The sequence below is a fragment of the Peromyscus maniculatus genome, chromosome 13 (assembly GCF_049852395.1).
Source record: "Peromyscus maniculatus bairdii isolate BWxNUB_F1_BW_parent chromosome 13, HU_Pman_BW_mat_3.1, whole genome shotgun sequence".
In the NCBI taxonomy this organism is placed as follows: Eukaryota; Metazoa; Chordata; class Mammalia; order Rodentia; family Cricetidae; genus Peromyscus; species Peromyscus maniculatus.
Window position 1 is genome coordinate 22,059,940 of NC_134864.1, and position 25,248 is coordinate 22,085,187.

Consider the following 25,248-nt stretch of genomic DNA (forward strand, 5'->3'; position numbering starts at 1 on the left):
CTGTGCTTGGTAAAGTGAGGGAAGGTGCTGTCAGCAGTGAAGCTGGGACCCTCAAATGACAGACCTTTAGGAATTACGATTTCCCCAGTGGGGAGAGAGAGAGGTAAGGCTGAAGTCCTAGGCTGGAGAGGAACTAGCCTCCAGGGAGAGACTTTGTACAGGCCTGACAGCTTCATAGAAATAAATCAACACACAGTGTCCATCTGTTCTATGGAACTATGACCCTAACACTGGGAAGGTAGATGCTTTCTCTCTCTAGTTCTGAACATACTGTAAATGAATCGGTTTTCCTTCACTAGTTACCATTTTCTAATTGTTTTTTGAAATACAGAGAAACCAAGGTGGTAGGTTTTTGGATTGCACCTGCTAACAGCAGCATGCTTTCGGAGAAAGGTTCAGTTGTCAACTTTCTTGCAGTCCTTGGTTCTACAGAAGGGGCTGTACCGGAGCCTTTGAGAATCCTTATTCATGGCAGGGGACGCTGTCCAGTTTCCATGTAGTCAGCAGTGGGTTCCGGTTTCCCTACGCTCTGGTAAATGCTGCCAACTCCATGGCATGTGCATGGCCCCTTCTTGAGTCTGCCCCCGGGTGTGTTCTCTTTCGTCTCTTTATTTTTTCTTTGCTTGTTGTTCACTTTTCTTAGGCAGAACCATCCAGAACTGTTACTATCAAACTATTTTTGATACGTGCAAAAAATACCAGTGTCATATGATTCAGCTCAGTATTTGAAACAGAGGATGGTAATTGAGGGTAGGATTCAAATTAGAGCCTAGTTCTCAGTCTGTTCATCTAACGCAAGCTTAAGTTCATCTTATGGAAGCCGCTTCTTTGGAATTGGGAAGTAAAGGACTTGATGGTGCCATTTTGCTAAACAAACAAACAAAAATATCATACAGCTATTTTAGAAAACTGAATTTTGGTTTTATTTAAGTTCGTTGGAACTCTCTTCTGGCTATAAGTACTCACTTGTATTCCCTTATACCATCTGACTATGGGTCTAGAGCAGTGGTTCTCAGCCTTCCCAATGCTGCAACCCTTTAATTCAGTTCCTCCTGTGGTGGTGACCCCCAACCATAACATTATTTTCATTGCTACTTCATAACTGTAATTTTGCTACTGTTACAAATTAGAATGTAAATACCTATGTTTTCTGATGGTCTTAGGCAACCCCTGTGAAAGGGTCGAGACCCACAGGTTGAGAACTACTGATCTAGAGCCATAGCATTTATTTTCTTTCTTTCTTTTTTTGTTTTTGTTTTTGTTTTTTGAGACAGGGTTTCTCTGTGTAGTTTTGTGCCTTTCCCGGAACTTGCTTTGTAGACCAGGCTGGCCTCGAACTCACAGAGATCCGCCTGCCTCTGCCTCCTGAGTGCTGGGATTAATGATGTGCGCCACCACCACCCCGCCTGTTTTCTTTCTTGAACAGGACCCCAGAGTGCTTGTTGTGTACACAGGCCACATCTGTGCATTTTGTAGCAAACTTAATATATCCTTAGATATATTAAAATTCTTAACTAGTTCTAAGTAGGTGGCTGATAAGATTTTTTTGATGCCTGCTGTGATGTTTGTGCAATGACTTTCCCCCCCCGACTTTATGAAGATGAGCTATAGCTCAAATACCTAACCCTCAATGTAGAGGTTAGCTGCTGCACAAGAGGCCTCTGGATTCCAGCAGAGTCCACCGAAGCCTTCCTAGTCCCCGGAAGAAAGCCAAGGGATGCAGGATCTCTACAGAAGCATAGCTGTGCGACCCCGTGAATGACACTAGCAATGACTTGTCACATTCTTTCCTGCACAGTGGTGCAGCATTCAGCCTCATAAACCTTTAAAAAAAAAATGAGAATCAAGTTAACTAAGGAGAGCGCCATGCAAACGACATCGAGCTTTTCTATTGCCTTTTGTAATTCAGAATAATTTAATCAATTATAGCCGCAGTGCCCTGTTTGAACATGTGTCTGGAGGGTTTCAAAGAGAAGGCCTTCCATTAAGTTGTCAGCGGATTTTCGGTCCACACTTGTTTTGTTTACCTTTCTGGCTTCACATCTGGCTGTTGTTGGCTGTATTGGTTAAGTACTGCATGACGTCTGTCATCCATGGAAATGGGAAGCAGCTGGGTGATGTTTGGTCCTGTTGAACGTTGCCCCCTTCATATTTCCTTTGCCTGGTGCAGTTCCTCCCTGGGCTCTGAGACAGTGGTATGGGCTTTATGCTGCATCTGCTCCTGCTGTCCCAACCAGTGTTTATTGCAAAAACCCACTGGGTGACTGGAACCTGGAACATTGTGTGTTTACTCATGACCAGCCTCACTGCGGTGTGTGTGTGTGTGTGTGCGGAATTATATTTCATGTCTGCTGCATATCCTTTGTATAGACTTTGTATAATTTTTTAAAATCATATTTGTTAGTTTATTACTTTTCCGAGAAGGCATAGCCTATTCATCTAATATTTTAAGCATCCTATTATTTCTCTAGCCTTGTATTTAAATGAACATTCCATTGAGCTCAGAAATACTTGCCGCTACTTGCTTAAGTACCAAGACTTGGTGGATGCACACTTTGAGTTTTCCCAGGAGAATGGACCGTTGATGCTCCTACACCGACTCATTTATTACACATTTATACAGGTCGGGTTTATGGTGTTTAACCACAGGCCGCTGTAAAATTTACAGAGCAGTGTGAAGTTAGTGTGTCTTGTGAAGTTTTAAGTCAGTTGCAGGTTTGGATTGTGTGTAGAGATGGGAGCCCAGCATGCCAACAGGAAGCAGCTGGCTTTGTGGGTTCTTCCTCTGCTCATTTCCTCACCGCACCTTCATCACCTCTCTTTTTTTGGGATGTCCACTCACTCTTTTGTGTGTGTGTGTGTTTGTTTGATTTTGAGACAAGGTCTCTCTATGTAGTCCTGGCTGTCCTGGAACTCGCTGTGAGACCAGGCTGGCCTTGAGCTTATAGAGATCTGCTCGCTCTGCCTCTAGGGTGTTGTTGCCCAGCATTTGAAGTACTTCCAGGTTTAAAGCCCAACCTTGACTTCCTTCATCTTCCCTGGTTAATGATCTGGTAGGATCTAAAACCTATTGAATGTGTGCTATGTGCCAGGCATGTTAAAGCCTCAGAGCCCTCTAACTTGCCCTGGTGAGGCTCTTTGTTATCCTACCTACTAGGCGTGGAGAAAGGACCAGAGTGCTGCTCTTGGCCTCGAACTCAGTGCTCTTGACCTTTGTGGCTCTTTGTTTTTCAACTCGCCTTTGGGCCGTGGTGGCCAGTTAGGTCGAAATCCTTGTCGGTTCTGCCTCGTCAGCATCCTTGGCCTGGGACGTCCCCTCCTGCTCCCCCGTGGCTTCCTGTTGCCAGCCCTGCCATTTCTGAGTGCCTCTGTGTCACCAACAGTTTTCTCGCCATGCTGCTTGCATGCTCTAAGGTGCTTCAGTGACACTCAAGGTCAGAAGGGGCAACCTGACTTGACATTGAGTTCCTGGGCAGCCTTCTCCCAGGTGTCTGCCTTTGTCCCCCGATTGATCGCCTCCTAGCTGAAGTTCTGCCCTTAGGCACGCCTCAGTGACTCTCAGGCTGGCGTGGCCCCAGACTCCTGGCACACGGAGCCGCTGATGTCCTCATACACACATTGTTGTTTCATGCGTTGGGTAATTTCATACCTCATCTCTCCCATGCCTCAGGTAAAATATTACCTCCTCTCAGAAGCCTTTCCCCTATTGACTGTGTTATTCATCCAACCCATGTTTACTGTGCTGAGATCCAAGGTAAGCCCTCAGCAAACAGGCAAGGCACAGTGAAACACACTATTGTAAGAAACTGTTGTTTTCAATAGAGCTTGGAAGCATGTGGTATTCAGGATGAAATCCAAAGGGTGACTGAAACTGGCCAGTCAAGAAGAGAGGGTGAGAGGATGGGGAAGGAGTTCTAGGTTCTGAGGAGAATGCTCTGACTAAAGGCCAAGGATTAACAAGAACACGGCACCTCAAACACCTGGAGACTGGTCAGGGGGAGGAGATTGTAGAGGTGGCCGGAAGTGACTGTTCTGGGCTATGACACTGTGAAAGGTGGATGGCCGCAGAGGTCAGGGAGAATGTGCAGCAGCCGGAGTCTTCAGTGGCTTGCTGGTAGGAACTTAAAGTGAGTGCCTTCTGAAGAGTTTCCCAAATGAACATATATGCTGTGTGTGAGGAGAGGATCTAGAAATTGACCTGAGAGAAATGAACTCATGCTCACAAAAAGATTTGTGCTTACAGTTTCATAGCGGACCAGAAATAGTTCAAATGTCTGTCAACAAGATGGTGGATTTAAAAAACAAATAATAGATGACTACTTGGCAAAGATGAATTAATGAAATACACATTTTTATTTTGTTTTTTTTTGAGACAGGGTTTCTCTGTATAGTCCTGGCTGTTCTGGAACTTGCTCTGTAGACCAGGCTGGCCTCGAACTCATGAAATCCTTCTGACAGTGCTCCCAGTGCTGGGATCAAAGGAGTACGCCAGTATGCCCAGCCTTGAAATGCATATTTTTTTTTTTTTTTTTTTTTTTTCGAGACAGGGTTTCTCTGTGTAGCTTTGCGCCTTTCCTGGAGCTCACTTGGTAGCCCAGGCTGGCCTCGAACTCACAGAGATCCGCCTGGCTCTGCTTCCCGAGTGCTGGGATTAAAGGCGTGCGCCACCAACGCCCAGCGAAATGCATATTTTGAAGAACTTTTAGAAAGTCTTTTATCAAAGGGACTTAGCCACTGTCAACTGGTGACCCCGTAGTTTATTTCTATTCCCTTGCTAATGCAGAGCTTATCTTTTATCTTAGTGTTAATACTTTTGGACTTTTCTGAGTGGCTCTGGATACATATGCAGGCTACGGCTGGATAAGTCCTGGCGTTACCATGTGTGACTGCCTGTTTGCACACACCTGTGGCTTCATTGAATATTATGCAACCTTCTGACCTTTGTAACCTGATAAGTGAGACGTGGCCAGCCATTTTCCCTTCAGCTTGTGTGTCCTTCTGAATGAGGTCACATTTCTTTTTCTTTTGTAGAGATCAGTTATTTCTGAAATCTCTGACACTGGTTCTTTTTTTCCCTCAAGTGTTATGGGTACCCCTTTCCTACATTTTTATACTGATAGGAACTCCTAAGAGATAAATGTTCAACAGATGGACTTCCTGCCCTCCTGCAGCTTGTGCTCTTTTGGAGGGGACAGTAAACATGCAGATATATGATTAGTTTAAATTATAAATGTTAGGGAAGACAGTTTGAGAGTTTATGAAGTTTGTTTTTGAGAAGCTTTTTTTTTTTGAAATTTTTGAGAGTTTGTTGAAGTTTGGGTGGGATGTGGTGGCTAATAGTGATTTCATAAGAGCTAGTTAGACCAGTGGTAGGAGAGAAGATGTTTTAGGCTGGTACGACATGGATGACAAGCTGGGGGAGGGAATAAACTGATAATGAGATAAGGAATAACGAAGATGACTAATTTTTTCTATTATATCTGTCTCTGAAGTCTGGCATCCAGACATTAGAGAATCCAGGGATCCAGGTTTATCAGATGGGGGTTTAAAGCAAGTCTTCTTCTCATTCTCCCACTGGATACTGCACACAGAATCCAGGGATCCAGGGTTATCAGATGGGGGTTTAAAGCAAGTCTTCTTCACGCTCTCCCACTGGATACTGCACACAGAATTCAGGGATCCAGGGCTATCAGATGGGGGTTTAAAGCAAGGCTTCCTCATTCTCCCACTGGATACTGAACACAGAATGAGTTTGCATCAGTTGATCTGATTAGCAAATGTCTTCAGGGCACCAATTGATTCTTGGGGAGACACCGTCTTTTTTTACTTCTCCGTGTAACTAATTTTGTATTTAAGAATGAAACCTAGTATGTCATCCTACATTATTTCATATTTCCCCCAATGCATAATTACAAATTCATCTCATTTTCTCATGTGAAATTAATTTGTGATTCTTTGAAGCTTGCTAAATGATGCATTGTTTGCTACTAAGTTGTCTGTAACCATTTCCCCATTAGGGAGAAGAGCTCTTTGAGTGTGTCCTTCTGTGTGTGACCAAATTGCAAATGTCTGTCTGATGAGTCTACATGGAGGAAGACATGACACTCACTAAAAATGATTTACAGCTTCTTGAGCATTGCAGTAAATTCTTAAGTGTAAAATCTCTGTCTTGGGCAAAATGAGCGGTGACAGACGCGCTCAGCTTATTTTTGATCAGTAATTTCTTTAAGGGTTTCATATGAAATCCCCTAGCATTGAAGTAGAAACGTAGAGCTATGGTTAATGTCTTCTACCAGGCAGCTAGACACTTGTAAAAAGCAGTGTGAGCCTTGGTGATTTTGAAAGTCGGGGCTAGCTGCTGGGCTTTTGAATTTGCTAGACATGTATTCTCCACTTAGGTATGTATGTAGATCTCATGTTTATTAGTTATGATGATGACATGTTCATTGGAAAGTCTGACAGGAAGCAGAGAGCCTTTCAGTGGAGACTAAGTGTAGACTTCATGTGGCAGACACATGTTGTCTGATCGTTTGCCTCTACTTGGTACAGAAATGCTTCATGGATGCTGCTGAACACTGAGTACATAGAAATGTCTGTATTTTTTAGTAAATGTTTCTGTAGATAGAGGTAGTTCCCATTATTTTTCTTTTTAATATTAAAGTCTAAAAAGTACAATTACAGTCTGTCTCGTTAACCTCCATGTGACTACACACAGTAGGGATTTTAAGTGTGATACTTTTGTAGACTCATTGTCTTGTACTTTTGTTCTTGTTGATAACAGTAAATGGGTGAATGACTGGCTGCATGGCAGGTTATTTTGTCTACTTCAGTAAGTATGTATGTCAGACCAACCTTCCTAACTGTGAGAAAGTTGGCTTTATAATCTGGTTCTTCCTATTCTCGTGGATGGTTCAAAGGATCACAAAATAGGAAAACAGATGCTGCCATGGAATAGGTGAATGTGCTAACCTAATTAATCCTGTCCCTGGCACCACACTTAGGCCGTGGATGCATATTTAAGATTCATACTGTTTTCTTCTACTTAGTGTTTTGTCTTGTCTGGATAAATTATGCTAAGATAAACTAAAACTACTCTTCCTCTGGCCTGCTCTTGTTCTGGTTTTGGCCTGCTTAGGCAGGTTTTCTTAAAGGCTTGCATGAGCACACTGTTTTATATAGGAAGTTCCTGGTTTCCGTGGCATGGTCTTAGCTTTCTCCTGTGATCTTTTTTCCAATCACTTGGATGCCTATATTAATGCCCGTATTTGAACAACCCACTTCTCGGCTTTATCGACTAGCCCACTTCGTGTCCATTCCGTCATAGTTACAGTGACTTTAGGGTTTTTATGAACTATAGGCAGGATTTGCTTCTTGACTCATTTCTAGATGTTTTTCCATAGATTTATCTTTAACATTTCTTTTCTTTTCACTTCCGTTTCTTCTACCTGACCTTTGCCTCTCCATTTGATTTTCTTTTTAAAGACTTCCTGTCCATCCTTTCAGTCTGTGAAACTGATTTTTATCCAGGAGAATTCCCTGATCTGACTTGCCATTGCATTCCGCCACCATTGGAAACACTGCTGTCATGGACTGGCCCAGACTGAATTATGTTCATACATGACTTCTCCCTCCTCACTCCTAATGTTTATTAGCATCACTCTATTAAACACCTGCACCTGGGACCACTGAGTCATCTTTGCCATATTATCAGTATTCGTTTTTTTTTTTTTTTTTTTTTTTTGGCCAATCATATCCCAATTTCTCACAGATACGTTTTTATGAACCTTATTTCCTCCTCTTCATATTTTCTACCAATGTCTACATTATTGAAGCTCCATTAAAACCGACTTTATCCTTATTGATTTATTTTGTATGTGAGCCTGACCTAATTTAAACTACTTGCTGATTACTAATATTAAATGGATAGTCTCATGAACTGTTTCCTCATAGGCAGGCTTCTCAGTGTTGAGCATGTAACTGCACATGCTGATCCCTGTTGATGCTTGCATTCTATTGGAGGGTGAGAGGGAGGGGCAGATGGCAAACATGAATAAAAAAGTAGCTTTGGTCTGTGATAAAGGCTATGTTATCATATAGTGAGGAGGTAGAGGGGGGTGCTGAATTGCTTAAGGGGCTCCTGGATACTTCTGGGGATGTTATATTTGGGTCGAGACACCAAGGTAGCTAGAACCATCCAAGTTGATGAAGAGAAGAAGCAGTATGAAATTACTTGATAATGTTTTAGTAGGAAAGAGGCTGTCTTTATAGTAACCATTGTGTACCGATAAAAACTAAGAATACCATCAGCACCCAAGGCTTCCCAAGGAGGTGGTGTGTTACTAACAAATGCAGCTGGAGAAATCTCCCTGCTGTGCATAATGTACAAGGCTTTCCTTGCTTGACTGTCCCTGGAGACCATTCAGGCCTGTAGGATAGGACTTCTTTTTTCACAAAATAAAACTACTATAAATTGAAAAGGAAAAGCTCCATCTTTGGAATAATTTTTTTCTTTTGTTGCATTTTAGTTCTTACTAACTTGAAGTTTCTGTCTAATCAAGCCAAGAAAATATTTTTTCTAAGCAATTATATCTGAAAATTTCCAAAATATGTGTTTATTAGGATAATGAAATAATGAAATTGAATGCATGTCCACATTTGATGGGCAGGGATTAAACTCCAGTCCATGCTTACATCTTAGGTCACCACCCTCGGGCTTTGAGGTCCAATGGTCCGATCCACACAGCCTCTGGAGTGGGGCAGAGTTAGACATAAGGGGTAATACAAAAGCATTACCTGAGTAAAAGCCCATTGTCCACAAAACAGAGGGTACAGCAGTCTGGAACTTAATTGTGTTCTTAAATAAATGCATCTTTTTTTGGTCATGTCTTGATGAATACTTATCAAAGCTTCCTGGCTCTCTGAACTTTCATACCTCTCAAATGGACAGTCTGTGATATTGAAGAAATGGAAGAAAAGACAGCAATGTTAATAATGAACAGTTAGCAATCATCATCTTGCATGGCATTATTGCAGAGGATTACTCAACAAACACATGGAGGTAGTGGTCTCACTTCCAGCCAGTCCTAAAAAGAGCTCAAACTGAAGCTCAGTGCTTAATTCCTGCATTTGCTGAGGAGTGTGCTTAATTAACTTAGCAGAGTCCTGTGAACAGAGGTAAATAACCTCTTTCTGATACTGGTATTGAAACAGACACTGTCCTTGAAGTGACAGCTCTCCAGGAAATAACAGGCGTGTGGTCTGAGTAGAACACTTTGTTCCCCATTGCTCCTGACATCAGGAGCCTTTCGATCATACCTTCGTGGAAAACGTGTGTGGGAAAATAAGGGTCACCCAAGATCCTTTACCGTGGGTCCTTCCTCTCTGGGGGATGGAGTGGAAGTTCAATTGCCTGTTTAAAAAGAACCCCCCCCCCCACGCGCAGTTAAGTATAGGCTGTTTGTAGAGATTGATCTTAGATGTTTATGAATTTCAGTTTCTCCTCGAACTTTGTTACCTTAACCTCACTTTATTGTCCCCCCAGTTTACTGCAGAGTGGTCAGCTCGAGATCGTGACAGGTGGCTGGGTTATGCCTGACGAAGCCACAGCACATTATTTTGCCTTAATTGACCAACTGATTGAAGGGCATCAATGGCTGGAAAGAAATCTAGGTATGTGTTCATGTCTTTTTTTCCTCCTTCAGTGGGGCTGGTTTTGGGAAGTTACACTTAAGGAATCTGAGCTAATAGTGCTGGTAATTGTTGAATAATTTATTCTTTACTAATTATATTTATTAGGTTATTATCTCAATTTCATAGAAATGATAATTCCATTTAAGGTCATCGATCTTGTTTCATGTCTTATTTATTAACTTGTTTCATTTGTTTAGAAGTTTATTATTTTAATTATATATTAGTGCCGGGCGGTGGTGGCGCACGCCTTTAATCCCAGCACTCGGGAGGCAGAGGCAGGCGGATCTCTGTGAGTTCGAGGCCAGCCTGGGCTACCAAGTGAGTCCCAGGAAAGGCGCAAAGCTACACAGAGAAACCCTGTCTCGAAAAATCAAAAAAAAAAAAAAAAAATTATATATTAGTTAAAACTTGATCATAAGAGGCAAAACCCTATAGCTTAATCCAAAATGAGTGTGGGAGAGAAGAAAAGGAAAAGGCATCTGCTCTGTCATGGAGGATTCTGGAGCTAGAGGTGTCCCGGTAGCTCCAGGCATGGTTCCATCCAGGGGACGTGACTTACACTATTGAGACTGTTTCCTCGGCTCATCTTGTTTGTGTTTTTGTCTTTACCCTGGATTCTCTGAGCGATGCGTAAGAAAGATGGCCCTAGGCAGCAGAAATACTCCCCTACCACCCAGTTCAGCAAATAGCATAAGGTATTTTTCTTACTGTTTTATCTCATTGATCTGATGAGTCAGGTACTTATCACTGAGGTACAGACAAGACTTGTTTTGATGGCCATGGTCTCCAGGGAGGTGGACCTATAGGTGGCAGTCAGTTACACCTGAACTGTGATACAGGTCTTTTGTGTGCCTGAACCCATGGGGAAGGTCCATCTGACAGAAGACTCTCCAGAGAGAAGCGGGGAGGAGTCTATTGGGCCGACGGCATCAGAAGTCCTCCGCAACTCACCAAGACCTAGAACGAATTGACATCTTCTGCCTGATACGTGCATTTTGTAGCATGGCATGAAGCTTGTTTCAAATATTTCATATCTCAACATAACTTTCATAGTTTTCTTTATGATAAACATTCATGATTTTTATTGAAGTTATTTCTAGATAATTTATTATTTAATTTTTTCTGTTAGGGATAAAAATTCCTCACTATTATAATTATTTCTTTCCTATTTATTCTAGCAGTTTTAAATCTACTGCAAAGAAATCCTAGCAAACTTCCACACATACTAGTTACAAGCATTTAAAAATTTTTTTTTCTCTTCCCATACCATCGTTGTGGTGGTAATTGTGTTTTGAAGCTTGGAGAATACATTGCAAATACTTCATCTGTGGAGAAATGTTTGCTCTAGCTAGGCTGAGATTCTAACCTCAAAGGCCTGGCTTGTGGGTCTGCCCTTGGCTGTTACTGGGCACTTGGAGTTTTTAAATGAAAACGGCTTACTGCCATTTAAAGTCTCTGTGTGTTTATGTTTGCTTCCTTCAGGAACCTGACACCTTAGTGTGTGTGTGTGTGTGTGTGTGTGTGTGTGTGTGTGTGTGTGTGTGTGTTTCCATGAATGTTAGATCACTTAATATTTGCAGAACTACTAGCTGTGCTTGGGGATGTGGCTCGGTAGATAGAATACTTAGCATGCACAAGGCACTGGGTTCAATTCCTAGCATCACATAAACTGGACATAGTGGTGCACACCTATAGTCCCAGCACTCAGGATGTGGAGGCAGGGGAAGCAGGAGTGAGAGGTCATCCTGGTCTACCTAGTAAAGTCCAGGCCAGCCTGCAATACATGAAACCCTATTGACTCACACCTGCTGGTAACTCCAGTTCCAGGGGATCTGTTGCCCTCTTCTGACCTTCTTGGGCACTTCATGCAACTGTGCACATCCTTTACAGGCAGGCAAAACACTCTTATACATAAAATAAAAAGAAATAAATACAAGTTGTGATTTTCGTGGGAATGTGTGGAATATGTTGGCTAAACAGTAAACACTGCCATGTTAACCACACCAAATCCTGCTATATGAACACGAGCTGTGTTTCCATTCATGTAGATTTTTAGTTTCCCTCAGTAATGTTTTCATGGCTTTCATTTTTTGTTTCTTTGTTGCATTTGGTCCTAGATACTGTATTTTGTTAGCTGCCATTGTAAATGAGATTTATTTTCTTGATTTCAGTTAGGAGTAGTTATTGGTAGTGTATATAGCTCTGTGTGTTGATTTTTGTATAGCTATCTTATATCTTGCCATGACCATAAAGCAGTGATTGGTTCTTGCATATGCTGTTAATTCACTCCTTTTCATGGCTGAGTAGTGTTTGGTTTTTAAATCAGATTCCTGTTAAATGTCTGTAGTGTGCTTCTAAATGTATGACACAGGCTTTCACAGCAGTTATGTACCAGCTCTTTTTAAAGCCTGTTTCGTTGTCATTGATAAATACTGGGGATAGAATTGCTGGGTACATTGTGTTTAACTTTATAGGTATGACAAAGCTTTGCAAAGTGCTTTTACTACTGTATACCCAACCAGCAATGAATTTGCTCTATTTTTGCCAACATTTCTAATGCCAGTCTTTTCAAGTAACAATTTCAGTAGAGATAAAATGATTGTACTGTTTCAACTTGCATTTATTTCACAGCTAAGAATGTTGAGTATGTTTAGTGTTTAATGTCCATTGTTTTGCTTATTTTGAAGTTTTCAAGTCTCACTCTTTTCAATTGGGTGTTACCTTTGTGTGTTCTTTGCTTCAGAATTTGAGCAATTTAGCACATAAGATTTTCTACCATTTTGTGATTGTTCATTTGTTGTTTAAGATTTTATTACTCTCCTGTCTCTGTCTGAGTGTGTGTGTGGTGTGTGTAGGTGAGGGCAGATGTGTGTGTACCACAGTACACGTGTGGTAGTAGGAAGACAGCTTTCAGGAGTTTGCTCTTTCCTTCCACCGTGAGTTCTGGGGGTTGAACTTGGGTCATGAGGCTGGCACAGCGAGTGCTTACCCACTGAGCCATCTTGCCAGCCTCTTCTTTTATTTGTAATGACACCTGTCTTAGTTTCTTCTTTTGTTGCTGGGATAAAATACTCTAACAGTGCAACTTAGGGGAGAAGGATTCCTTTTAGCTCACAGTTCCATGTTGCAGTCCTTCAGGATGGGGAGGGAAATTCAGGCATCGGGAGTTGAATCCACCAGAAGAAGAGAGCAGCGAGTGCAGACCTGTGCTCAGTCACTGTGTCCACACACGTAGCCTAGACCCTAACCTGCAAGTAAGAGGTGTCTTTCCCCATCCATTGACGTAGTCGAGAGGGTCCCCCACAGATATGTCCAAGGCCCATCACCAGGTGATTTTAGAATCTGCCAGGTCCACAGTGACCAGTAGCCATGACCTTTTTCCTTTCTTTTACCTGTTTAAAACTAGTATTTAAGACAACTTTTGATTTGTATGTATGAGTGGCAAGTTTATTTTCTCTTTTTATTACTGCTAATAGTTTATATAATTTATTGTATATAGTAAATATGTCCTAATTAAAAATAAAAATTATCTGTTTAGTACAGTTAGTTTTTAGACCATATATCTGTTTGCTTTGTTTCAGACTTCTGTAGCAGTCACATGCCAACAGTGACCATTGCCTTCTTATTTCAGATATTTAATAAAATTGCTTAAAGATACTAAATATTATAGTATCTATTATTTTATGTAGATTTTTTAATAGTGTTGAGAAAATTCTTTTTAGTACTTATCATTTCGCAGTATGTACTGCATTTCTTTCAGATATCTATTAACATTATGTGGTTTCTCTAATTTGTTCTATGAGTGTCATGGCAGTTTGCTCAATTAAAAAGTCATTGACTTCCAGAGCAAGTCCCTTCTGGCTTGGGTACTGTGGAGTTCACTCTTCGTAGTGATTTCTTTGTTTTATGATTTTTATATTTGTTTTCATAAGTGAGATTAGATTTTGTTCTTAATGTGCTACATTTATGTGAATTATTTATTGGTTTATGATATTTAATGTAATAACTAGTCAGCATTGAACCCTTTACATTCCAAATATTTTATGGGCATTTGAAAAGCTTGCTGCAACAGTTTATGCCTACAAGAACTTCACTCAGAGGTAGATTTTTTTTTTTTTAGTAATGCTAGAAATATTTCCATAATTGTGGATATAATCTGATTTCTTTCTAAAATGTCAATTAAAATTGTCTTATAAGAAACCCAACCTTTTAATTATTTAAAAGTTAATAATTACATGTAGTAATCTTGCTATTAAACAAACTTTACATAAATAATTGGTATACTGTGTAAAAATAGAATAGTAACATTTCAGCTGAATGAAGAAGAAACGGATAACTTGTAACTGTTTGTGATATACACTATTATAATAGTCTGAATTTCCTATTTGTTTTTATTATAAAAGTTTGGGTATTTTATATTACTCCTGAACCTTCCTCTTACCCTTAAAAATACTATTTGTTTAATGCCAAGGAAAACTCTGGCAAGTTCTGGAATCCAGCAGTCTCTCCCCAGCCCTGACCTCCTTTCAGAGCAAAGTAGTTTTGTTTTTTGAATGCAGTTTGCATCTTTTCAGTATTTTTATGTTTTTTTTTTGATTCCTTTTTCCATTGGACCTGACTGTCTCCTGTGGCTCCAGTGATTTCAATAGGGAAAAAAAAAATCATCAATGACGCTCCAGTTCTAAATTGATGGATACTGAACTCTCTGACATTTGATGTCCTGCTTAGAATCTTACTTTTCCTTTTATTTATGATGATACTTACTCCTGAAACTGCAAACTCAGAAAATGTTCTAGGGCATTACTTGGGAAGGACTGCCATGTATCCTGAACACAGTAGATGTTTTTTGTTTGTTTTTTGTTTTTTAATGAACCACATGATAGTAAGTCAGAGGTGCTTTTGTCTCTATCTCTAAACACTTGATAGTGTATTTGCTAAGAAATCAGGACACTTTTATTTTTAATGAGAAGATAGTTGTCAAACCGGGAGTATTAGCAGTGATGCAACAGGACAGTCTAATTCAGGCTGCATCCGAAGCATCTCAGCTACCTCAACAACACTGTACATAGAGGCTGCTGTTCCTCAAAGTCGAGTGTCTGATCCAGGATCATGTGTTATATTCAGTGGTCACGTCTCTTCATTTTCTTTAATCTTGAGTATTTCCTCAGCTTTTCTTGGGGTTTCTTGACCACAATACTTTGAGGCGTATAAGCCAGTTTTGGTTTCTTGTTTTGTTTTTGAGATCCACCTGCCTCTACCTCTGGAGTGCTAGGATTAAAGACAATGCTGCCGCCACCACCACCACCCAGTTTATAAGTGGGTTTTGGAAAAAAGTCAGTCAGTCTGAATTTGTTTCCTCAGGGTTAGTTTAAATTGTTGCTGTAGTATTTAGCTCTTTGGCTAGAACATCCCAGCACTGGTAATTCTATCATTCTCTACATCTTCTGAGAGGCACACAATATCTCCCTGTACCAGTGTTGGCAGTGCTAAACCTTCATCAGTGTAAGATATTTGCTAAACTGCTTTACCGTACATTCAAGTTTTTCTAATTAATGGTTTGTAGGAGGGGACTAGAGAGATGGCTCTGCAGTTAAGAGCAGTGACTGCTATTCCAGCGGACCCAAGTTTGGTTCTCAGAACCACACTGGGCAGCTCACAACCACCTGTAATTGCAGCTCCAGGGGATTCAACACCCTCTTCTGGACGAACTGATGCTCACACATACATCCACATACTCTCCCCAGTCTTAGTTAGGTTTATTATTGCTGTGATGAGACACCATGACCAACAGCAACTTGGGGAGGAAAGGGTTTATTTGGCTTACACTTCCAAATCACTATTCATCACAAAGGAAGTCAGGACAGGAACTCACACAGGGCAGGATCTTGGAGGCAGGAGCTGATGCAGAGGCCATGGAGCGTTGCTGCTCAGTGGTTTGTTGTTCAGCCTGCTTTCTTATAGAACCCAGGACCACCAGCCCAGGGGTCCACCACTCACAATGGACTGGGCCCTCTTCCATCAATCACTAATTAAGAAAGTGCCATACAGGCTTGCCTATAGCCCAGTCTTCTGGAGGCATTTTCTCCATTGAGGTTCCCTCATCACATGACTATAGTTTATGTCGAGTTGACATAAAACTAGCCAGCACAATTAATAAAAGTAAAATACAATAAATTTATAGGAGATACAGCAAGTGTGGGAGCCCATAGAAGTTTCCTTCTGAGATCTGAGTTTGCCTGACACAGCAGAACTGCATAAGGGGATGATTTGACCATGGGCGAGGTTGCCAGGTGGTTGGAAGAGTCTGCACTTGGCTGTGCCTGGGGGGAGGTCTTTTGCTCCACCCCTTGGCATTCCTTTAAAAGCTCTTTAGCAGAGACAGTCAGGGCCCGATGGATAAGGATCCAGGCCCTCCCGAGGCTATCCTGTGTTTTTGGCTGTCTCTCTTTAGCTATATTTCTAATATTTCCTGCTGCCCCTGCTCCAGAGTACACTGGGGAAAGTGGGGATGGGATGGCTCCCCACAATCAAGAATAATAACTATCCTACTCCTCACCAACGTGTGTGTGTGTGTGTGTGTGTGTGTGTGTGTGTGTGTGTGTGTGTGTGTGTATTTGACTTGAGTCTCGTATGGGTCTTTGCTTTTCCTTCTCAGTCCCCTTTGCTGCTTTCTGTGTTATACTTTAGAATTATTCAGCAAGGTTCCTTTTTCTCCTGTCTGATGAGTTACTTTGCGTCATAGCTATTTGAATGTAACTCTGCTACCTGAGCCCGGATCAGCTTTACCTCATTTTTGTGACCCTCAGGCCTCTCATAATTGTAGATGTGTGGGAATGCTAAATAGGTGTTTGAGTGAAAAAACACCTGTGCACAGCTCTATTAGTTATGTCAAGTTTTACAATGTAAAGAGAAGACCTCTTTGAGTCTTGACTAACCGAATGATCAGATTTGTCCAATGCTGGATGAATATTCTTGTCTCATTAATTCTAACCTGTGCATTTATTTATTTTTGTCACATTTTTTTCTCTGTGAAACAGGCACATTTTAGCTGGTGGCTCTTATAACTGCTCTGAGCCATGTTTCAAGCATTCCATTGACCTCATTCTAGGTAGAGAGAAAGGAAGAACATCAAAATGCATTGAGACTCAGTGAAGCATGGGGGACAGTTATTTCAATCAGTTCTGCCATGTGTGACATGATGGTGTTGGGCTGTTTAAAGGTGTTAATGGCAGACTGTTGAGATTTGGAAGTCTAACTTGAATTGACAGATCAGCTAGTTCCTGGGTTGTCTAACCCCACATGACAGACTGAGTACTGGTCTACCTCCAGTCGCTGGCAGTTGCTTAATCATAGCTGTGAAGGGTAGGGAGTGTTCCGTTTCTCTTTGAGCCCAGGAGTCTGTGGAACTCTGATGGGTCTCAATGTATTCTTTTTATTTCACTTACCATTAAAACAGAACAAAGTCACAAAGAGAATACTAACACTTCTTTTCTTTATCAACAGGAGTGAAACCTCGTTCAGGTTGGGCCATAGATCCTTTTGGACATTCACCCACAATGGCTTATCTTCTGAAACGTGCTGGATTTTCACACATGCTCATCCAGAGGGTCCATTATTCAGTGAAAAAACACTTCTCTTTGGAAAAAACGTTGGAATTTTTTTGGAGACAGAATTGGGGTATGTAGTATTTTGGAGACAGAATTGGGGTACATGGTGTTTGATGAAAGCCAATGATTCCACTTGACTGAGTTATATGGTCACAGGGGTTCTGAACTTACACCAGTGTGGGTGTCTTAGTTATTTATTGCTATGAAGAGACACCAAGACCAAGACAACTTATAAAAGAAAGTGTTTGCTGGGACTCATGGTTCCAGAGGGTTAGAATTCATGATCATCATGGTGCGGGGTATGATATCAGGTAGGCTGACATGTTCCTGGAGCAGTAGCTGAGAACTTCTATCTTGAGACATAATCACAAAACAGAGAACCCGCTGGAATGGTGTCAGCTTTTGAAACTTCAATTTCACCCCTAGGGACAAACTTCTTCCAACACTACCACACCTCCTAATCCTTCCCAGAAAGTTCCACCCACTGGACCAAGTGTTCAAATGTATGAGCCTATGATACAGAAAACCACAACCAATCAACATGCAGAGCTGTGAGGCTCAGTCTCCAGTCATTCAAAGCACCATACCACAGTGCTTTATTTATAGTGCAGTGCAAGACCACCAGACTGCTTAAAGATAGTTTTTGTTATAGGAAAATTATTTTCCATTGATTTGTGTCAAGATTCTTAGAAACGTTGATGTCAATTCATGTTTGGAAAATTGTGAAGTTGTATAACCAACAGAAGCAAATATGGTCTCGTGGGGAAAGCACTGTGTTCTCAGAAGGTCGAGCGTGCCTTAGAAGTTGCACGTCTCCACCTAGCTAGTGTTCCTTCTTCTCTCTTCTCTCTGCGTCTTATAAGAGGTTCCCTTGAACAGACCTTGATTGGGTCCTCTCAGGGAATCCTCACCCTTCCTGTGTGCACACAAATGGAAACAAATTTTACCCAGCTTTTTTTCTGGAGGAGACCGGGTTTAGGCCTCATGGAAGGTCTTTGCCTCTAGCAACCCCCACTGAGTAAGAACATCTTAATTTGTTATTTATTACTTTTTTATTTTTGAGATTATGATACAATTGAAACATTTCTTCCTTTACCTTCCTCTTTCCAGAGCCTTCCATATACCCTGCTTGCTCTCTTTCAAATTAATGTTCTCTTTATTTCATTAATTGTTATAGCATACATATATTAATATACATATATTTTCTAAATATAACTTGCACTATCTGTCCAACATTATTTGTATGCATGTTTTCAGGGCTGACCATTTGGTATTGAATAGCCAATTTGTGTGCTTTTCCTTGGGAAGACTATTTCTCCCGCTCTCAGCATTTCTTAGTTGTGTGTAGCTCTTTGTATTGGGTTTTAAGGCCTCTTGGCCTTTTCCCCCTCCACTTTTGCACGTCCATGGGTGTCCTCCTTGCTCAGATCACCTTTGGGCAGTCAGGGCGCTTAGACGCTATGGGAATAGCTTTTGACCTTAGTCGGAGGCACGCTCTCACAGCCAACTCTCTGCTCTTCTGACTCCTCCACTCTTTACCTTTCTTCCACAATAACCCCTGAGCCTTAGCTGTAGGAGTGTTTCATAGCTGTTTCCAAAGGGACTGGGCCTCACAACTCTGCATGTTGATTGGTTGTGGTTTTCTGTACTAATCTCTGTTGCAAAGTGAAGTTTTCTTAATGAGGAGCGAAGACTAAACCTACCTGTGAGTGTAAGGACTAATGTTTAGATTGTTAGGAGTTATGCTGCTTTAGTAAAGTAGTGGATATAGATTCTCCTCTGATAACCATGATTTCACTATACCGAGTAGTTAGCTAGTTTTCTAGTACCAGACCTGGTCTCCCTCTTCTGAGTGGGACTTAAGTCCAAATAGAGAGCTGTTGGCTGCTAAGGTCTGCATGCCACTAGTGGACCTTTAGGGTTGTTGTAGTTTGTAGACATCCTAGCTGGGTGGGACTGTTACTGTTGTTGCCTCCCTCCTTTGGAAGCTTGTGTGGCACTTCTGGTACTGTGAAAGCTAGTCCTCAGGGCGGGTTCTTTCAGGTCAGTTCCAGCATAGAGAGCTCTGGCCTTCCTTTTGAAGGACACGGGTCTTCTGCGATAGGGACTTACCTTCTGCCTCTGAGGACAATCCAGGGCACTAATATAGGCCCGTATATTTTTTGGGAGTCTCATGGACAGCCCTGGTCAACAACTTCAAAGAGGGCTTTTCCTGTCATATATTGGGTTTTTTTGTTAGGAGGTCTTTGGCTCTTGGAGGGTTGGCACTGTTAGTCTCAGTGAGATAAGTTCACTAAAATTATTTACATATATTTATACGCAAGATCACATATATTACAGGTTTTTTTTTGTTTTGCTTTTTTGTTTTTTTTTTTTAAGGTAGTTAATGGTATAATGTGAATCCATCTGGCTGTGGACTTTTTAGCTGGAAGCCTGTTTCTGTTTGCTCATTTATTGGGTCTGTTTATGTCGTTAACTTCTTGGTTTAAGTTTGGTGGTTTCACTAACCATAGAAAAAGCATCCATTTCTCTTAGGTTTTCCAGCTTAATAGAGTTCAGGTCTTCAGGATATTTCCATATAATATTGTGAGTTTCATTGGTGTCTATTAAAACATTTCCATGTTCATTTCTGACTGTTAACTTGGACCTTCTCTTTCCTTTGGTTAGTTGGGCCAAGAGTTGGTCAATCTTGTTTATGGATCAGCTGCGATTTGTTGATTCTTTGTTTTCTTTCTTTCTGTGTTGTAGATTTCTCCTCTGATTTTGATTATTTCTTGCTATTGACTAGATTTGGATATGATTTGTTCATGCTTTTCCATCTTTTTGAGTCCCGTCATTAAGCTGTTTATTTGTGCTTCTCCTGATTTTTTTTTTTCTTTTTGAGACAGGATTTATCTATGTAGCTTTGGAGCCTGTCCTGGAACTCATTCTGTAGACCAGGTTGGCCTCAAACTCACAGAGATTCTCCTCCCTCTGCTTCCTGAGTGCTGGGATTAAAGGTGTGTAGCTGTAGTTTTTTTGGTTCTGTCTGGCACACGATCAGGACAAATCTCTCTCACCTGCCAGTCCCGAGGCCACTCAGACCCAAGTAAACCCAAGTATGGCCATGGCAGGCTTTTTGCTATCTAGTTCGTCTATCTTAAATTCACCCATTTCTATAAATCATGGCTTGTGGCTTACTGGTATCTTTACATTTTACTTATCATGGCGGTGGTGGCTGGCAGCATCTCCTCACTCAGCTCTCTTGTTCCCAGAATTCTCCTCTCTCTTTGTCCTGCCTATACTTCCTGCCTGGCTACTGACCAATCAACACTTTATTTATTAACCAATCAGAACAACACATTCACAGCATACAGATATCCACAGCAAAAGTGTGCATCATCACCTCCCACCGGGTTATTTTTAATCTTTCTGTGTGTGTGTGTGTGTGTGTGTGTGTGTGTGTGTGTGTGTGTGTGTTAAAGAAATGGAAGCTTAGCTTCGAGGAGACATTTGGGGAAGTTTGAACTTGGTCATGTGTAGTTCCTGAAGTTGGAGTTTCTGCCCCAGTACATTGTGGCTCAGTCCGACTTACATGCTGAGATATTGTTGCTGAGAGGTTGTGAGGAGGCCACTGACTACCTCACTCTTGGTTCCCGAGTAGTCTGTGCACAAGTGTTTAGGAAAAGAAGTTGTTTCTACATCTAGAAAAAAAACTTCTCCATATGTGTTCCTGTGCTTCAAGGAACATAATTAGTCATGTTAGCTATCGTCCGTCTGTTCGTCCGTCCGTCCACCCATCCATCCATCCATCAATCTATCTATCTATCTTTCTTTCTGGAAAAACTCACCATGCAGGGAGGCCCAGAATTTGCAGGGTGTTATATTATGTATGGTGTGACACCATACATCTTAATCTGAAAAACAAAGAATTAATTTGAAGAAGCTTTGCTTAAATAATTGGCATGTTTCAAGTTGCTTAGAATTATAAGTTGGCAAGAAATTATTGAGTAGTTTTATATGCTTATGACAGCTAGTACAGAATATAGAAACTATCCTGTATATAAGGAAATTATATTTTGATTAGTACATTATAGACAAAACCAGATGCAGAATATTGACTATGTAAAAGAAGCTGCTGATTGGTGGGTGTTAGGAAAGGTACATGGTCCATGTCTTGATCAAAGGAAGAATGTTGGAGATTATTACCACCACTTTTGGGACTTGTGACAGGCTGTATCAAGCATCAGTGACCATTGTCCTTAGTGTCACACTTGGGGGTGTAGTTCACTGACACTTGCAGAGCATAGCACAGAAACACAGGGTTTTGGATAGTTTAAAATGTTGCCAAGGAAGTGGTTAAAACTGGTTAGGACTTCTCTGATAGGCTTGGGAATGTGGCTTCTTGAAAAATGTCTTCAAATTATGTGGAGCTTGTATGTGTGTTTTATTCTTAATAAAGCAGTTATTTTCATTGTTAAAAATGTGTTGATTGCTTTGTCTTTATTAAAGAAACAATACCCATTGTAGAAGCTGGAAACACACACATACATAAAAGGAGAGGGCTGTTAAAGCATAGCATCATACTCACAAACCTCTAGTCCACCTGGAGGTCTGCTTCTGACTGTTCAGGGCAGTAGTCTCATGCTGACATCGAGGTCTCTAAAGCACTATCCTCTTATCAGTAGCTCTCCTTAAATTTCCATACTCTTTTGGTTTGCTTTGATTTTTGAATTGGAAATTCCCCTTTCCTGTGTACCTTTTGTGATGGAAAATGCCACTGACTCATTCCTGGGGACCAGCAGGAGACACTCCATGAACTTTGCAGTGTTCTGTATCTCTCCTGCTGTAGGGAGCTGGCCTTTGTCCAGGGCTCCCTCCTCCTCGCCCACCCTTTCTTCTTTGTTTCTTGAGCTCTCTTCTTACTTTTTTTCTCACCTAGCCTCTCTGGCTGATGTAGCTGTCACAATTGTGTCCCTAGGAACAGATGTAGCAGAAGCTGGCAGCCCGGGGTAGACAAGGTCATGATTTTGCATGAGCCAGCTGTAACTTTGACTTTTGCTCAGGTTGTATCCTCCATATCAGCAGTTGCTGGTTCATCAGGGACTTTTCTATTTCAGTTCTAGTAGATAGAAGAGGTGAATGAGGGTGAGCTACAGATCTTCCTTCAGCTGTGGCTGTGAAATGCTTCTGGGGTATAAAAATGACTACTGATTGAGGGCACAGCTTGCGTTACCTAGATTTGTATAAAGTAATGGCATTTGAACAGTTCTGGGGAGAAACAATTTGGTGAACAGAACTATGTTGACTTTTTATTTTAGATCTTGGATCTGTCACAGACATTTTGTGCCACATGATGCCCTTCTACAGCTATGATATCCCTCACACTTGTGGACCTGACCCTAAAATATGCTGCCAGTTTGATTTTAAACGGCTTCCTGGAGGCAGATATGGTTGTCCCTGGGGAGTCCCACCAGAAGCAATATCTCCTGGAAATGTGCAAAGCAGGTATAAAAATACGTGTTTTGTAAGACACGAAGAACACTATGGCTACTGAGTTGTTGAAGGATCGAATAAGTGGGTGTTGGCAGCCAACATTATCCTCACTCAAAGTTGTTCATTCAAACCAGATCTAAAGCAACTTCGAAATGGCAGCACCTTGACCATACCTTTAGGTGTTATAATTTAATGGCAAGTGAACGGTGGTAGATCAATATACAATGGCTAACCTATAATATGCTGTTATTACCATCTCCTTCATACTCATTATAAAAGCTTTCTACTGTGTTTGATTGATTTCATATACTTCTGTTGATAATAAGACTTTTGGTCCCCATTGTACAAATTGGTAAGAAAAGCAGTGCAACTGCAGAAACACATTTATTGAAGTGGAGCACATGAAGAGTATAATTATCTCTTACCTTAATAACAATTTCAGTAATGGTGACTATGCACAGCTCGGATGAATACACATCTTTGCATCTTTCTGATGTTTTTGACTTATAGAAGACTTTAATTAGAATGATTTATATTTAAATAACTTGTGAATAAAAGTCACAAGGATGGACCAATTCTTCAGAAAACAATGTACCAGTGAAGGAAACTTCTCATTTCAAGTTACCTCTAGTTTCTCACTTTGCGCCTTATAAAGTTCAGTTCTCATGCTTAAAATGAGAGGTGTGTAATATGTGTATATATTTCTTATATATGTACATATATATGTATCAGAAATAGAGGTTATGAATTTGAGAGAGAGCTAGGGGGAGGTTACATGGGAATAGTTGAGTAACTTTAAGTAAACTGATATGGTAGTACATACACCAGGTGGGAGTGCTGTTTATATGTGCTTAATCTCATAAATAGAATTTATGTAGTAGCATATCTATGTATTTGAAAATTACTTTTAAAAATGTGTAGTTTAGTAAGGTGGCAGTTACAGGGTTTTCTATATATTTAGGATAAACACACACAGATCACTCATGCACACACACACACACACACACACACACACACACACACACACACACATCAACCATTAAAGAAATAGAAGCCATGAATTTAAGAGAGAGCAAGGGGGAGGTTGTATGGGAAAGGTTAGAGGGAGGAAAATGAAGGGGGAAATAATATATTTTAATTTCAAAAATTGAAAGAATATTTTGAAAATATTTGGGAGGAAGAAAGTGATACTGGGTCATTTTACCTTGATGGAGTCCTTGTCATAAGGGACATATGCCAGTGTGAGCAGACATCATTGGAACGGGCCTGGGGCAGCCTTCTTGAGTCTGCAAAGCTCTGTTTTGTCAGATTCTCACTTCACAGTGGTTGTGATACTGACCAGGTCTAGGGTACCTCTAGGAGAGGTTGGTCAGGCCTTTGAGAATGAGCTCGTGCTGTATTTTGTTGTTAGCTGTTTTTTTCTTTTGGGGGGCCACCACCCAGCTCCCAAAGAAATCACACATGGAGTCTCATTCTTAGCTTGGCTTGATTCTAGCCAGCTTTCCTTCACTTTAAATTATCCCATCTACCTTTTACCTTTCTCTATTTTTGTATGCCTTTCTTTGTTTCTTACGCAGTTGCTTGCAGTGTAGCCGGGTGGCTGGCCCCTGATGTCCTCCTCCTTCTATGGCTACTTCTTTCCAAGATTTCTCCTTCTATTCATTCTTTCTGCCTGCCAGCCCTGCCCATCCTTTCTCCTGCCTCACTATTGGCCATTCAGCTCTTTATTAGACCATCAGGTGTTTTAGACAGGCACAGGAACACAGCTTCACAGAGTTAAACAAATGCAACATGAACAAAAGTAACACACCTTAAAATAATATTCCCCAACAGTGCTTACCAGAGGCTGTAGTGAAAAGAGAAGAAGACTGGTGATGAGTAATGCCGACCTGTCCATGTAGCAAGTGGTTGTATGTACAGGTGCTCACAGTGTCTCAGGCTAGCCAGATATTTCAGTTGGGGAGGTCCCCTTTGGTCTCTTGGTGCCGCTGAAGGTGCCTGTTGGAGGAGGTGTATTATTAGGGACCAAACACATTTTGTGTAATTATATTGCTGTGTAACCTTTCACAGATTGTCCCTCAAAAATATACCTACTTCTGAGTTCCAGTGATTCTCAAGTTACTTCCAGGCTCCTCAGGGGACGTGGGAGAATGATCTATGTAATACTTGTGTAGAGTTTTAAAAACTTTCTGAATGTGAACTCTGCTGGCTACTTAATATCCACATACCGTCTTTTTTTTTTTTTTTTTTTTAAACTTGGTCATAAGAAGAAATCAAATATAGGCATGCCAGTTAGCTTCGTGACATCTTTCCCCCTAGTCAATTAGCTAAAGAAAACTAGACTTAATTGTAATAGACAGGTGCCATCTTTTAGTAGTTTTGGTTCATTGCCTTCCTCCAATTTGCAAAAGAGGAAATAGCATCCACCAATTTAATTTTTGACCTATCATTGTATTTTAGATTGCCTGTTTTCATT

At 41.0% G+C, this 25,248-nt stretch overlaps 1 protein-coding gene across 3 annotated transcripts in view; it reads left to right on the top strand.

The window, feature by feature from the left end:
- Positions 1 to 25,248, top strand: part of Man2a1 (mannosidase alpha class 2A member 1) — a 169,329-nt gene that overhangs the window by 46,315 nt on the left and 97,766 nt on the right. For all 3 annotated transcript variants that reach the window (XM_006991850.4, XM_042259707.2, XM_076549759.1), the window contains 3 exons: positions 9,542 to 9,669; positions 17,194 to 17,367; positions 22,598 to 22,784. In XM_006991850.4, coding sequence (XP_006991912.1) covers positions 9,542 to 9,669; positions 17,194 to 17,367; positions 22,598 to 22,784 — 489 coding nt within the window. The remainder of the gene's footprint in view (positions 1 to 9,541; positions 9,670 to 17,193; positions 17,368 to 22,597; positions 22,785 to 25,248) is intronic.